We start from the raw sequence: 16,381 nt of genomic DNA, 5'->3' as shown, positions 1-16,381 counted from the left end.
CTCATTAATTAGTACTATTTCTACTAATATGACTATTACTACTAACACGAGTACTACTAATGATAAATAACAGCGAAAGCACAAGGATGACAGATTGTAGAATGCCTGGCAGGAGGGGGAACAGTGTCCCAGCAATAAATCCTGGCGATCGAGACACGGGCCATACGTCTGCAGACGCATCAGCACAATAAATCCCCACGACATACGTTTCCCCTCCATTACTCTCCGTGATGTCTACATACAGAACGCCTCATTACGACTCTCAGATCGCGAGTGAGTAACGGCCCGTCTGCCGGACAGCTAGAGCGCTGGTCCAGGCGCCTCCCGAGGAGCCCGCGATCGTATCTGCAGCTTGCTGGGAGCGCAACGGCACGGCCTCCGTTGAGCGCAGGCGACCCGGGAGCTTTTCCGCGAGGCTCTCTGTGTGACACCTGACTCCAGGACCGGTTCGGCGGATGGAGTCCAGTACCTGGTTGCGTAGGAAATGCCTCCTCAGAGCGATGTGAGATTTCTCCATGATTCCCACCGTGGGGGTCTCCCAGGGTCTGAGTTCAGGGTCGGGGTCCACCTGGGGAGGGACGGACACACGGGGATCGTTAACGCACACAGAAATGCAATAATCATGATATTAATAATAAAAACACCAAAAAGATGCGGCACAGTCCATCAAGGTCGGCCCGGTTTGACACACCTCATTCATCCAATTAATCTCAGAAATCTTGTGAGTGATCTCAGGGAATTAGCAGCTGCAGTCTCACACCGATATAGTAGAGTAGGGGACGGCATTTTGTGTCCTGTGTCAGGAATAAGTCCAGATCTTCCTGTACCTTGTCTTTAAAACACAATTCCACCATCATCACGCTGAGCTTCGAGAGTTTCGATCGCGGCACAAAATGTTTTGCTCTGAACTGCATTCAAGAGAGCAGCGAGAGACTCTAAGGCTTAATGCACCGACCTCAAAAAAACAACACCACCACCACAACACCGCATTGTTTGATTTCGATCGATGGTCAGCACCGCACAGTGCGTCTGTTAGTCCTTTTAAATCAGCGGGAGCCGTTCGATTGTGAACGAGTGCATCAGCGCGGGATAAAAACATATATAGAAGGAGAAACACACGCATCGCGCTCGGCTTTTCATGGGGGAAATGCCGTTCTCAGAAGTGCTCTCTGGGGCCAGGAGGATCTTGCTTACACACAGAGAGACAGAGAGAGAGAGAGAGAGAGAGAGACAAAGGGAGAGACACAGAGAGACAGAGAGATGTTGTTTGAAGTTTAACCTACATACACTTCCTAATTTAAAATTACAAAAGCAAACGGAAAGCATCTGAAGATACTGTGTGTGTGTGTGTGTGTGTGTGTGTGTGTGATATTGTTACCATCCGTGACAGTTTGTGGGTTAGTGTAAGTAGGAGTAGTCTGCATAAGTGACAGTTAGTAAGTCAGTAGTGGTAGTATAGTAGCGGGTATATTAGTGTCCACAGTAGTGTGTAAGTCGAAGTGTGTGTGTCAGGAGCAGTACAGTGTACATACAGCAGTATGTGTGTAACGACAGTACTGAAGTATATACACTACTGCACTTTCATAAAGCACTACAGTACTACACTGCATTAAATAACTGCACTACACAACTGAACTGATACAAGCTCTCCTCCTACAGCTCTGATCACACAGTGGAAAGAGCCCTGGAGGCTAATTGAGTCATTTTTACATCTCAACCTTTAAATATGCAAATAGTAGCCCGATAAGGAAAAAACAGAGTGGTACAAGACATAAGGTGTCATACCAGATCTAAAATATCATAGCGGACAACAGTATTGCACCAATACACTGCCACACCTCCACCTCGCCAGACTACACCGAGATAGGCTTTAGTCTGTGTTTAGTCGGTAATTGTTCACATATGATAATAATAATAATAATAATAATAATAATAACATTATTATTATTATTATTATTATTATTATTATTAATAATTCGAAGTTCTGTTCTCTCCTTCACCCAGTCTGGCTGATATCCACCAGACAAGAGTTCTGTTATTTATTCATTATTGTCCCCGGCAGTCCTGATGGTTTGAATGAATAGTGATCTGCTGTCGATTGTGGTTTTATATTTATGTAATTGTAAAAGACCAGCTGAAGCCAGCAGTTACCAGCAGACTGAATACATTCATCTCAAGCACATTGCTGCTCTGGGACACATTGTTTCTGAGAACAGCCCAGCTCCAAACAAACACACAACTAGAGTATATTGGGTTATAATTTATTTATGTAATACCGATTGTAAACCACTCATATAAATGCACATTTCATTGCAAACATAGTTGCTCTGACCATAAAAGCTTCAAATGACATTCTATAAACTTGTATTTAGGCTATTTTTGTATGCATGTTGGGGGGCAGGCATTAAACTAATTGTCCTCTTACCCCTTCAACAGAGCAGGTTTAAAATACTCTACAAAGCAAACCACGAAGCGTTAATAATCTGACTGAAACTTTCCCAACAGCATCGCAACTGTAAGTGTTCAGATATAAAGATCAGTCTGCAGTTCTTAAAAATGCCCACTAGAGGGAAACAAAAAGCTCTTGATGCGCCGTGCTGAGACCGCAGGCGAGGGGGAATGAGATGCGGCGCTGTGGGTCCCGCTCCCCCCTGCAAGGGACAGCACTGAGCCTCATCGCTAGACTGCTTAGATGCGGCACAGAAAATGGATTAAACATAATTTAATTAAGGCTCACGACAGATGCGATGGTGGGGACTATAATTGGCTTACAGGTATTGGACGCTTTCTGTCCATCAGAACTGCAACCACCACTGGCAATGCCATGGATTGTAATGTACTGTAGCCCCCACTGGTATAAATGCCAGCCTTGACCCGGGCACCGCTCCCAGTGCATAGCCGACCCCTCCCGAGGGCCGCAACCGCTTCGCTGCTCCCACAGACTGAGTGAATTCCGAGTGTCTGCGGCACAAGCCTTCTGCTGCTGCTGCACATGGTGAGAAGGTGCGTCGTGGGTAGTTTTGTTTAAATTAGAAACCACCACAACCAACAGCAGCCTGTTTCTTTAAATAAAGAAAGACACACAGCAGCCAGTGTTATCGTTCCTGTCCTGCAGAAGGAGAGCCTCAAGCTTCATCCTGCCTACATTAGCGCTCGAGCAGCAGGGAGGGCCACGCAGGGCCGTACGGGGGCCAACGGTGATCTATCCCCTGGGCAGCGCCATCACGGGCAGTCCAGCACGAGCAGACCTGTCCCAGACAGACCAGGGCAGGGACTGCGGCCCCCCAGCTGCCCCACACGGCCCTCCTTCCTCCTCGGCCTGCCTCGCCACGGCCTAATTGTGGCCATATATCACGGGCGCACGTCTTCGCTCTATAAATAACAGCCCTCTCTGGAAAGAGAAGCCGGCCAACACTGTCCGCTCTGGTTAGGATTTCCCTCGACTGCACTGGAGTGCGCCGGCCCTCCCCTGCAGCCCCCCACCCCCGCCCGGTGAAGGAGTCTGACCTCTGTTTGCCCCAGTAGGCAGAGCGATGGATGCGATGTTCACCACGAGGGACTCGCACTAATTACACGTCTCCCAGGGGTACGAGCTTTTAATTAACATGACCGTGGGCAGCTCCACAGTTCCTCTGCTTCCTGGCCGCTTTGTCGTTCCCATTAGCCTTGACGTGTGCACTGTGGGCGCTCCGATCATCCGTGTTCCTGGTTTTGTGGTCTTCCTCGGGATCCCAGACTCTCCTACGCCTCTGCGGCGCCGTCTCCTCGGTGGCCGGGGACACAATTGACGCACAATCGACACAGGTAGTAGCGCCGTCCCACACAAGCTTGCCACTAAGATCAGCTGTAACATCCCGCAGCTGCGCCGGTGCCAAGTGAGTCGAGTGATTTATCAAGGCAATGTTCCCTGTAGTCTAATTGCTCAGTGCAGTGCTTAATACAGGGCAGTTTCATTCTCTCAAAATACACGACACAGCTGCCCAGATTAGTATCGAATATCTGCCAGACAAACTCCCCAAATTACAGTCTGAAAAAATAAAAACGTCAATACAAGTTGTGTATTAATATGAAAGTCAAACGCGGAGGCCAGCACTGACACGGGAAGTCATTCAGGCAGGCTGGAGCGCCGAACTGCATCTAGATTTAGCAGTGTAAACACATGAGGTAGATACAAAAAGGGAAGTGAATTTAATTGATAAATACATTCACAGCAGCAGCAGAGGATTCAGCCGATTGTAACAGGGTTTCCCCATCTAACTCTCCGCTCTCTCCAGCAGATTCATCACCACACTCACGCACAGCCCCTCACAACCTGGTTAGTGGCACTTTCTACCCACACAAATAAACCTCTCCACGATGAGAAATAAATCTGTCACACTATGAATAGCGCTGTTCGCACACAGATAACCGCTAAACAAATGGAGGAAGTCAACGAACATGTGACTCATCTTGGCTTCTACAAAACACACCAGAATCCATTCAATCATGATCAGCACTAGCTGCAGGTCTCTTGTATTAAAGCTAGACCAACATATTTCTTGGACAATGATTTCATGAAATAAAACATGGCTGAAACTTTAGAGGAACTGATTTTGGTCTCATTTAGCTTCTGGAAAATCTCTAAAGGGAGTTCAAAATGGTATCCTGTGTTATATGAACTCAATGTACCCCCAGATTATTAGTTTTACACCTTGAGCTCAAGCAGGAAAATTAAGCCGGCCGCCCCTTTACACAACTGTAAATCTCACTCTATGTTGTGTGTCTGGTGGGGGAAGGACTTCATTCACAAGCACAGCCCAGGACTGACTACAGCAATGTGCAGAGACTCTGTTTTTGTGTGTTTGTTTTCCAGACGATGCCTGGGCAGTAAATCGCATCTTTAAAGCCCCAAAAGAAGCATCAGATTTTGTTTCTTTCCTACTTCGACTGATAAGCCTCTGCTAGCAGAATACAGATGCTCTTTTCAAAGCCAACACTTCCCCGTGCCAGACTGAGAAAGTGCACAATAAAGTGCAAGGCTGTGGTGTGGACCATATGAGCCGCTGCAGGTGTAAATACTGTTCAATAACACACATAATTGGGTCGTTTTGTGAACGCTCGCAAACCGCTCCTGGCGCAGCGCGACCCACAATGGAGAGCTGCTATCTTGAATTGTACCGAAATCCATTAATTCAGCTGCTCGGCAAAGTTGTCACACGCGGGGCTTCGGACCTAGAGATTTAGGTGCTGAGCTGAAAGGGAGTGACGGGCAGGGAGACAAACCCGTCTGCGCGACGCACAATGAGACAGTGTTCCCCGGCTCTGCAGATACAGCTTAATACTGTCTCCTTCAGATGTGCCAGCCCCTAGCCTTGGATTTGTATAAATCGGCGTTGAAAAGCATCAGACGTGGCAGTGGTGAACACGGCTGGCTCTCTCACACCAACTAGCTCGCTGTTAAAGCCGTCTCTCGTATTAAACCAAGTCCCGCACGAGGACAGGGCTTTAACTGTCGTGTGGGGGGAAGTGTCACCCACAGGTGAGCGAGGTTCACAACAGAAAACAGCTCTCACTCCCACAGCCACACTCCATCTTAAACCATGCCAACTAATTAGAGGCCGTCGATTTCCACGTGAGGCGCACAACAACTTCACTAATGATCGTTCCTGACCGTGCTGTATTGTGGAGACTCTCCTGCCCCGTACGGTTTGGCCCGAAACACAATGGGAGTCAGTCATTCAGGCTGGCAGTGACGACATCGCACAGCTGGGCACCCACGTGACCCGGACTAATCATCCTGGCCTCGACGTGTCACGGTCCCTGCGGAGGACAGCGCTCACAAACGAGTGATTCCCCGAACACTCGCATCTCCCCGTCCTCCGGCTGCGTCACACTCACACTTCTGAGGAGGAGGAAGAGACGACGCACGACTCCTGGGGGAATATCTTTTAAGCAGCACTGTCCACTGATCCACAGAGACTGACGTGTCCTTGTTTCACAGCACATGACTCACCGCAGTGCAAGGTGAGCCTTCGAGGGCTGAGACCCAGCTGTTTTAAAAGGTACAATTGATTGGCTGCTGCTGTACACAGAGAAACTCACAGCTCCACAGCTCTCTCTTATATAACATGAACCCACTGACGTTCATTCATCATAACCCAATCAGATACTAACAGAAGCATAAGAGGGGCTTCATTTAGCCGGGGACCCTCCCACAATTATACCCTAATGAGCCCCAGCGCTCCCGTCACACACAGAGTATCCCTACACCGCTATAAAGGGGTATTAGTTCCCCTCATGCTTTGTGGCGGGGTGACATACAGTGGGGTAAAAAAGTATTTGATCCCCTGCTGATTTTGTACGTTTGCCCACTGACAAATAAATGATCAGTCTATAATTTTAATGGTAGGTGTATTCTAACAGTGAGAGACAGAATAACAACAAAAAAATCCAGAAAAACACATTTCAAAAAAGTTATACATTGATTTGCATGAGGGAAATAAGTATTTGACCCCTTCGACTTAGTACTTGGTGGCAAAACCCTTGTTGGCAATCACAGAGGTCAGACGTTTCTTGTAGTTGGCCACCAGGTTTGCACACATCTCAGGAGGGATTTTGTCCCACTCCTCTTTGCAGATCCTTTCCAAGTCATTAAGGTTTCGAGGCTGACGTTTGGCAACTCGAACCTTCAGCTCCCTCCACAGATTTTCTATGGGATTAAGGTCTGGAGACTGGCTAGGCCACTCCAGGACCTTAATGTGCTTCTTCTTGAGCCACTCCTTTGTTGCCTTGGCTGTGTGTTTTGGGTCATTGTCATGCTGGAATACCCATCCACGACCCATTTTCAATGCCCTGGCTGAGGGAAGGAGGTTCTCACCCAAGATTTGACGGTACATGGCCCCGTCCATCGTCCCTTTGATGCGGTGCAGTTGTCCTGTCCCCTTAGCAGAAAAACACCCCCAAAGCATAATGTTTCCACCTCCATGTTTGACGGTGGGGATGGTGTTCTTGGGGTCATTCCTCCTCCTCCAAACACGGTGAGTTGAGTTGATGCCAAAGAGCTCGAATTTTGGTCTCATCTGACCACAACACTTTCACCCAGTTCTCCTCCGAATCATTCAGATGTTCATTGGCAAACTTCAGACGGGCCTGTACATGTGCTTTCTTGAGCAGGGGGACCTTGCGGGCGCTGCAGGATTTCAGTCCTTCACGGTGTAATGTGTTACCAATTGTTTTCTTGGTGACTATGGTCCCAGCTGCCTTGAGATCATTAACAAGATCCTCCCGTGTAGTTCTGGGCTGATTCCTCACCGTTCTCATGATCATTGAAACTCCACGAGGTGAGATCTTGCATGGAGCCCCAGACCGAGGGAGACTGACAGTTATTTTGTGTTTCTTCCATTTGCGAATAATCGCACCAACTGTTGTCACCTTCTCACCAAGCTGCTTGGCGATGGTCTTGTAGCCCATTCCAGCCTTGTGTAGGTCTACAATCTTGTCCCTGACATCCTTGGACAGCTCTTTGGTCTTGGCCATGGTGGAGAGTTTGGAATCTGATTGATTGATTGCTTCTGTGGACAGGTGTCTTTTATACAGGTAACAATCTGAGATTAGGAGCACTCCCTTTAAGAGAGTGCTCCTAATCTCAGCTCGTTACCTGTATAAAAGACACCTGGGAGCCAGAAATCTTGCTGATTGATAGGGGATCAAAGACTTATTTTCCTCATTAACATGCAAATCAATGTATAACTTTTTTGAAATGCATTTTTCTGGATTTTTGTGTTGTTATTCTGTCTCTCACTGTTAAAATACACCTACCATTAAAATTATAGACTGATCATTTCTTTGTCAGTGGGCAAACGTACAAGATCAGCAGGGGATCAAATACTTTTTTCCCCTCACTGTACGTCCCTGACAGGCTACCATACCATCTCTGAGAGCTGGTGACTGACTACACAGGAGGTGTGGAGACGGGTTTTGTTCTGCTGCTACTGATGCTGAGTAGACGGTCTTAATGTGACCCTGCCGTCTCCCGCTGGGCTTCATAAGGAAGTCAGGGCTCACAGTAATGATCTAAGCACTGACTCGGGACCACTAAGGCGTAGGATATCGAGCTGCGACGCTTTATGCCCAAATTGCTTTTTAATGACCAACTTGTTTAAACAAACAGGGAAAAAAAACTGTTATAGTTGAAGCGAGTCCCGAGGAGATACCGTGCAAAGTGCAGTTTCAAAGACCAAGAAATGTAGGAGGAACAAACGTGCAGCATCTAGAGAACAGCAAGATCGGTTCTCTGTGGCTTTTTCACTTTGGCTTCTTTCTGGTAGCGAAGTTAACCTTTTTCTCAGCAGTTCACAGATACAATCTTCGACACAATTTGTCAAAATAAAGCAGGAGAGTCAATGAGAGAAACACCCAGGCACAGCATCAAAACACACCCAGGAAAAGACGTTTTTTCTTTTGACTTTTGACAGCTCACTTTAAATAAAATGAATCATGCTGAAAAGTACAGCTCCACCGCTTGAAAATAAAGTAATAAAATGACATGAACAGGGCAAACAAATTCAAAGCCTCACGTGAAAACATCCGCATGCCGTAACGGACTCGGATTTGAATTTGAATGGCTGACCGACAAATCAACAGGGTTGGGCCAAATATGAGATCACAATAAACGCTTTTTCTGATAAACACAACACTGCCTCCACTCTTGGATCGATTAGCGCCGGTCTCCACTCACTGCTTTAAAATCAGTTTCCCTCCTTAACACAAGTCCAACCAAACTCGAATAACACCTGGAAAGGCTACATTCGCTACATTTCTGTGAAGTTCAATTCTGATCCTTCAAATCATGGGCATTCCCATGAAATTCTCAAGAATAAAAAACAATTACCAACAAATACTGACTAATACCTCGTCATACATCCACATTGCTGATCAGGATGACTGCCAACAGAATCACAGTGTGGGTCAGAAGAGTCCTTAGTGGATGGCTACTTCTTTACTGCAAACCTTTCACAAGCACACGTTACTCCCCAGAAAAGAAAGAGAGCGGCTAGGCCTCAGCCAGCAGACAGAACGGCCACCAGTTCCAGATAAGGGAGAGAGATTCAGGATAAAGTGAATCATATCACAGGCCGTGTACAGTCCGGCACAATACCACAGCACTCAGGAGCGGTCATTACCATTCATAAATGTACATGCAACCATATTAGCCAGACAGAAAAGAGCGAGTTGTTGTTTTGGACTTCCACCAACTCCTGTTCTGAGTATTGAGGCCGAGCAACAGGGGGTCAGAGAGCGCCAGGCGAGAGAGAAAGTGGGAAATTGCTTCTGCTGACACTCCAACAGGCCGCCAGGATCAGAGACGGCTTTTGTTTTATTTGCCCCCTTCACAAAGGTAAGCTTCTAGACCAGGAAACGCACAATGCTTTCGATACACAAAATCCTACACAAGAAAGATTAGCTCTGGTTCCGGCTTGAGGCCCATATTCATAAAACTTCATTGTTAAATGTACCCCCCCCTTTAAAAAACAAGCCAACACCTGATGGTACAAAAGACAAAGTCCTTCTAGTGTCATCTCTCTGACACTTCTCCACTTCTTTGTGTTTTTCTTCCTCATGAGGGAAGCCAGGTGTTGACTTGCCCATAAACGTTTTAGGAATACAGACCCATCACTTTTATGTCATATCATCACTTTCTTATTAAATCAAATGCAAACAAGCGTACCCAGTTCCAGTGCATTGTTCACTATTTCCCTCTTTTAACTGCAGTATTAAAGTATTAAAAGACAAAAGTGTGTGTATTCAGAGTATACATTGTTGAAACCCTATTCTTTTCAGGGCTATTTTAATGACCTAGCCTAGCGATATCGCTGTCTTTTACACGGGTTCATGCTTACTGTCCTGCCCCCCGTGTTGTGCAGAACATGCATAAACCCATATGACTACATTTCTAACTTTTCACCATCAGAATTATAGTCCAATGCACTGAAATTATGTATTTAAAACAAACAAAAATACAATTCTGTCTAGCAACATAAAATAAACCAAGGCCTGAGCAGGGCTACATTTACAATAAATAACCTGGACATCCTTCACTGTCTGTCACACACTGACACAAGTAAAGGGTACAAACGGTTAAGTGGACAAACAGCAGGGAGCTGGAATTGTCATCTTTGTAGGGTCACTGTTTAGGGCAAGGGTTCCCAACTCTGGTCCTGATGGAGCCCCTACCCTGCTGGTTTTTGTTCCAACCGAGCTCTCAATTACTTAATTGAACCCTTAATTGAATTAATAATTTCCTAAATCAGATCCTTTCAATTATTTTAATCAGTAGGGGTTTTAAGTTTATAATTGTTTCAATAACATATTAAAGAACCAACTCTTATTACACAATTTTAAAAGTCAAATCTAAGCAGATTGTTACTTCAATTAATGGTTCAATTAAGTAATTAAGGAGCAAAAGCCAGCAGGTTAGGTAGTACTCCAGGACCAGGGGCATATCAAACACTGCACTAGGACTGAGCCAGCAGGGTGCCGCCCCCACACAGGTCCTGTGGAGGAGTTCAGTTCTCCTTGCCAGACAGAGACCCCCACTATTGCAACTGCACACACTGCACTACACAATCACTCCTTACTTTCTCATAGCTCCTCAGAAATGAAAACAAGCTTCACATTCTGTATGCATGTCTGTATGAGTGTGTTTCTTATTCAATCATTAATAATACATATTTTTAAATGTGTGCATGCCATTTAAAAAATAAAAAGCCAGTCGTGTGTGTAACGCAACATGTGCTCCAGCTATGGGGAGGCTTCAGAAATCACCACAGATCTGATAACCGCGCACAGCAGAGCGAATCCACCGTCACGTCGCCCACTGCTGCAAAACGTCACAATACACGTTTCCACACAGCTCTGAAAACAAGGTTACAGCACAGCCAGTGTGCCATCAGGTCTAATAGACACACACGTCAAAAGCCGCGCCTGACTGAACTAGACCGTAACATAGTGGCTGACAGGACCATTTCTCCACACTGACGGCGGGCTCGGCGCTGCTGCTGCTCGGTCGTGCATTTCGAAAGCAAAACAGATCATATCGCTGGGTCCGCACACTACACACTTACACACACACAACTACACTGCTCCTCCACCCGTGCGCGCACACCGGTGAACAGGGACACTAACGACATCGGCTTCATTGTTTCTGCGCGTCAACTTGAGCACAGTTTGCGGGGGGAAATGGGCTGGAGGGCAGCGTGAGAGTCGGGAGGCTGCGGGTCAGTCACACCGGGCATTACGTCACGGCGGTACAGTTTCGGAGCAGGCTGGTCGGTGGAGTAAGGCGTGACGTAGCCGAGCCTCATTGTTTACACAGTGCCACTGTGACGCAACACGGACACCGCTGCCTCGGCACGTTTCCTTTCAGCGAGTCCCACCGCCACCCCGCGGCATTAATTATGATTTACGGGGGACACGGAGGAGCCTGTAAAAAAGGGAAAAGCCATGTGTGCCGCCCGCTCCGTGGCTGCACACTCGCTTTCCTGCCACAACAGAGGCTGTGTCATACGGGAAACACGGAGTCCCCCTGCCGCTAAAGCTGTGATACACTTAGATACATTTGCATTTCCCCTTTATATCTGAACGGCTGGCGTCGCTTGCAAAGCAGCAGTTTCTAGTTTCCCCTGAACAAAGTTGTGTTTCGAGACGCTGCGCATGACGCAATTGGCACGGCGCATTTGCAAGTGTAGCAGGTTGCATGTCAGTCCCAAACCCAAATATATCCACAGCGATGGAGCCACCCGGCGCTCGGGGTGACTGAGATGCGTCTTAAAATCCAAATGGAGCAATATTGTTTGTTTGTTTGTTTTTTAAGTTCAGATTATGTGACATACCCGGGCGCAGTGGGGTATTGTTTCGCTTTATTGTTGTGCGTGTGGTTCCGATGGGCAGCACAAGTGCCCGCACTAGCACTTCTGCAAAAGCACCCACTTGTGTCCGCGGCCGGGCAGGGCGTCGCGGCGGGCCGGGGCCGGGGCCGGGGCCGGGGCGGGTGCGGGGATGCTTGGCTACATCCAGCCGGGACGCGGGCAGGCGGGCGACGGGGCATCTGCACAAACTTTGTGCTGCTGGATGCCAAGACAACCAGCGCCCAGACACACGCTGCTCCTCCGCTGCCGAAACATCCCAGCACTTTGGGTAGGTTAACCAGCACCAAAATATATGCTAAACAGTGGATGCGTGACGACAAGTACGCCGGTGTGCGCAAAGCAGGAGCCTCGTTGCGCAGCCACAGCTACACAAACCCGGGTTTTTTGTGCTCTGTGCACCACGACTGCCCGGCACACAGTTTTCAGAGCCTTTCTTTGCTGGCATTCTGCAATCCGGAGCGCAAAAATACTTTACCCTTCTCATGGCACGATTTGCATCGCCCCATTATCCCTTGAAATCTCCTTTACACGGCTATATTGTCAGCCCCAAAACGCCCCTATTTTGCGCCACAAAGGGCCAGATTAACTTGATCAAAGGAAAAGCCAAGTACAAAACGCACCTTTCAAACCGTAAAAGAGTGGGCCCCTCTACAGACTGCTGCATGGCAGGGGAGTGCGGCGTAAAAGCGGGCTGAACCAAAGAAAGGATCTCCAAAGAGCAAGCCGTGTTTACAGAAACACTTTCCATCTGCGCGGCGGTTCACCGCCCAGCCCAACCGATCCAGACCCGCCATCAGCTCACACACCCCCCAGCTCTCCAGAACCCCTCCAAAACGGGCCGAACCGGGGCTGGCGACGGCTGCGTTTTGCGGCTCGGTGCCACCTTTTCCAAGAAGCAGCTTGGCGCACAGGACCGGCGACCCTTCCGGCTTTGCGCGTCTTCCCACTGCCTACAATGTCTCCCCAAGTGCTTAAAAAGGGAGAAAACGGGCAGCCGAGCCTCCCCGAAGCCCGGCCGCCCCGCGTCTGGCCTCCGGCGGCGGTGTCGGGGGTCAGTTTCGGCCCGAGAAACCCGTGCGTTTCCCCTCCTCGCAGAGACACAGCACAAGAGAGCGGTGACGCCATTTTCTTCCAAAAAACAACCAGCACGGGAAACGAACGGAGGCGAGGGATCGGGTCGCTCTGAGCGCGTCTCCAGGCCCGAGGATCCCCGTCCGAGCCGGTTCGGCAGGTGCCGGAGAGAGTCCTTACCTGTCCGGGGCCTGGGGTGCGGGTGAGGCGGCGTGCGGGGCCGGCGTGGCTGGGTCTCTGAGGTGGAGAGCTCCTCGCCGCTGTGCGGGCTGGTGCGAGTGTCCCCAGCAGCAGCCTTTGTGCACACAGGGACCTCGGTGGAAAGCTGCTGCTGCCGCTGCGCAAAGGTGCAGTGCTGGCTGGGCTCCACCGCTCGGGTGCCCAGGAGCTGCCAGTCTGCGGGGCTGGCCAGGGGGCAGCTGACCCCGGCCCGGGTGCGCAGCTGCAGGTCTTTATTTCAAAAAAGTTAAGTTAGTTCTTACTGTTTATAGTGTCGCCAAAGGATGCATACCAACGTGAGATGCAAATGCAATAACACGTGTTGTTCACTATATTGTTATTATATATTTATAAATAAATCGACTTCTGTTGTTTGTTTCTTTTTTTGTTTGTTTGTTATTGCTTTGATACTGAATTCAGGTGAACTTTTTAAAAACCTGCAATGAAAACTTTCTCTGGTGGGACTGTTTGTGCATGTGTTTCAAATGTATTCAAGAGATATCGATGGATGAGCCAGCCATGGATTTAAATGGGATTGTTCTTACTAGTTAAACGTGTTCCATCATGTTGTGACCGGACACCCAAGTGTACATCTTTTAATATTGATTATTATAATTGTATATTTGCTCGAACAGTGTCACAGCTCCAACTCTTCTACCGCAAAGTCGACCATCTGCATTTTCCTGCAGTTTGTTTTAAATAAAAATAAGTATATTCAGACCAGCACACACGCGTTTGAGTCAATCGAGGCCATCGTAACAAATATGTAAAGTGCAACAAAACATATATACAATATTCATTCTGTTTAATAAAGCAAAAAACGATTTACAATTTCAAACCCCAAAAATTCACACTTCCCGTTTATATCTCACATTTTTTTAGTTTTTGTATTTTAGGATCTCATAAATATGTGTCAGCATGAAGCAAAATATGTTATTAAACATTTTACTTGGTTTGACTAAAAACGTTTTGATGCCTTTTTTGATCGATTGATCTACTTAACATATACAATACGGTGGATTGCATAAGAACTCGCCCCCAGGGACTTTTTCACATTTTATTATGTTACAATCTGGAATGGAAATGGATTTATTTGGGATTTTCTCCCTTTGATTAACAGCACATACACAACACCTTGAAGCTGCAGAATAGTTTTTATTATGAAACGAAAGTCAATTAAACAGAAAAAGGGAATGTGTTAGTTGCATAAGTATTCACCCCCTGAACATGACTGCAATACTGGGGGCATTTTTTTGTATACTTTGAGCCACTGCCCCCCACAGTGTCTCTGCACATCCCTGCTTTGGCAGCAATTACTGGGTACATGTCTACCAGCTGTACACATCTGCCTGGCAAAATTGCTCAAGCTCTCTCAGGTTGGATGGGCACAATTAGTTAATAGCAACCGATTCTCAGTTGGCTTGAGGTCTGGGCTTTGACTGGGCCTTTTTAGGTCACTCAGCTTCTTGTGTTTAAACCACTGCACAGTGTGTGTTAGGATCATTTCTGTCTGAAAGGTGAACCTCAGTCCAAGGTCTCTTCCAGACTGAAGCAGGTTCTCCTCTAGGATTTTCCTATATTTGGCTCCATCCATTTTGCCTTCAATCCTGGTCCCTGCCAATGAAAAGAATCCCCATAAGATGATGTTGCACCACCTTGCTGTACCGCGGGGATGCTGTTCTCAGGGAGATGAGCACATGGCATTTTGCATTGAGGCCGAAGAGAATTGTGGTCTCATCCGACCAGAGAACCTTTTGCCACATCTTTGCTGTGTCTGCCACATGCCTTATGAAAAAATCCAAACAAGATCTGATGTGATGGATTTTCTTCTCTCATCCTGGTGTGGAACTCTGAAGCTCCTACACAGATGACCTTGGCTACTTGGTGGCTCCTCTGACCACTGACCTCCTTGCCCGGTCATTCAGTTTTGGTGGACAGGCTGCTCTAGACAGAGTCGTGGTTGTGCCATAATTGTTTATGATGGATTTAACTGTGATCCGGGGGATATTCAAAGTTTGGGATATTTTTTGTATAGCACAACCCTGACTGGTGCTTTTCCAGAACTTTCTCTTGGACTTGTCCTGAAAGCTCCTTGGTCTTCACGGTGTCTTCCAGAAACAGGTGTATTTAATCTGAGATCATGTGACACTTTAATTGCACACAGGTGGACTCTATTCAACTAATTAAGGGACTTGGCTGCACCATAACAAAGGGGTGAATACTTATGCGATTAAGATTTCATTTTTGTATTTGTAGTTAATTAAAAATATATATTTTTCCCAACATCGACACTATGTAATAATACTTTGTATAGATCGGTGACAGAAAATCCCAAGGAAATAAATTTTGGTTCCACATTGTAACACTACAAAGTATTCAAAAGTCCCTGGGGGGTGAACACTTATGCAATCCACAGTAATAATAATAATAGTCATAACAGTAATTATCATTATTTGTCTTTCACTTTCAGTGGCTTCTGTGTCAAACGAGGAATACAAATACACAATCATACCACGATATCACACATTAAATCAAAATAAAAACTACACAATGGCATAACTCATGAACTCACAGTCACACGTCAGTGTAAATTTAGCACATCCCTCGTGTGGCTTGTTTGGGTTGAAAGCCAGGTTTGTTTGTGAAATGCGTCCCTGTGTTTCGGTGCAAGTCTAGACTGCACATCACCCTCGCGGTCCCGGTGACGCCCCCGACCGACCCCGGGCATTGAGGCCGCGCGGAGGTCATGTGACCCCGTCGTTTCCTGCTTCTGGCCATGAGGCTGGGGAACTTTACAAACAGACATTCATTCATTCATTCATTCATTCAGTGTCTTCCAGTTTTGACACATGAATTACTTTAGCTGTCAGAATGGGTTTAGTTTTGTTCCTGCTTGTGCTGCACACTATCTTATATCCCTACATTTGACCTTTTCTCTCGTTTTTAATGTGTACAACTTTATAACAACTTATTTGAGGTTTGTGCCATTCTGGTTCCCCTACGATGCTCTCAAGATCCTGGCCCAGAATCAAATTCCACAACACGCATTTGTTATTTATTGCGTTGTTATTTGGATAGGTATTGGTGTGGATCACTCCCCTATCCATTACAGGCACAAGTAATTCGCTTTTTGATCACAGACGCGGTTTGGCTCGCAAATAGACTCCAAGAGCGTTTGTCTCTTA

The 16,381-nt window shown here is 47.1% G+C and overlaps 1 protein-coding gene across 2 annotated transcripts in view; it reads right to left on the bottom strand.

Annotated features, from left to right (window-relative positions):
• LOC136771640 (zinc finger protein 800) overlaps window positions 1-13,294 on the bottom strand; it is a 31,882-nt gene extending 18,588 nt beyond the window's left edge. For both annotated transcript variants that reach the window (XM_066724063.1, XM_066724062.1), the window contains exons 1-2: window positions 13,158-13,294; window positions 470-568 (exon numbers count right to left, since the gene is read on the bottom strand). In XM_066724063.1, the coding sequence (XP_066580160.1) occupies window positions 470-517 (48 nt within the window). In that variant the 5' untranslated portion in view covers window positions 518-568; window positions 13,158-13,294. The remainder of the gene's footprint in view (window positions 1-469; window positions 569-13,157) is intronic.
• Window positions 13,295-16,381: the final 3,087 nt, after the last annotated feature.

The sequence above is a fragment of the Amia ocellicauda genome, chromosome 15 (assembly GCF_036373705.1).
Source record: "Amia ocellicauda isolate fAmiCal2 chromosome 15, fAmiCal2.hap1, whole genome shotgun sequence".
Taxonomy (NCBI): Eukaryota; Metazoa; Chordata; class Actinopteri; order Amiiformes; family Amiidae; genus Amia; species Amia ocellicauda.
This window is presented reverse-complemented; position numbering and strand designations above follow the sequence as displayed.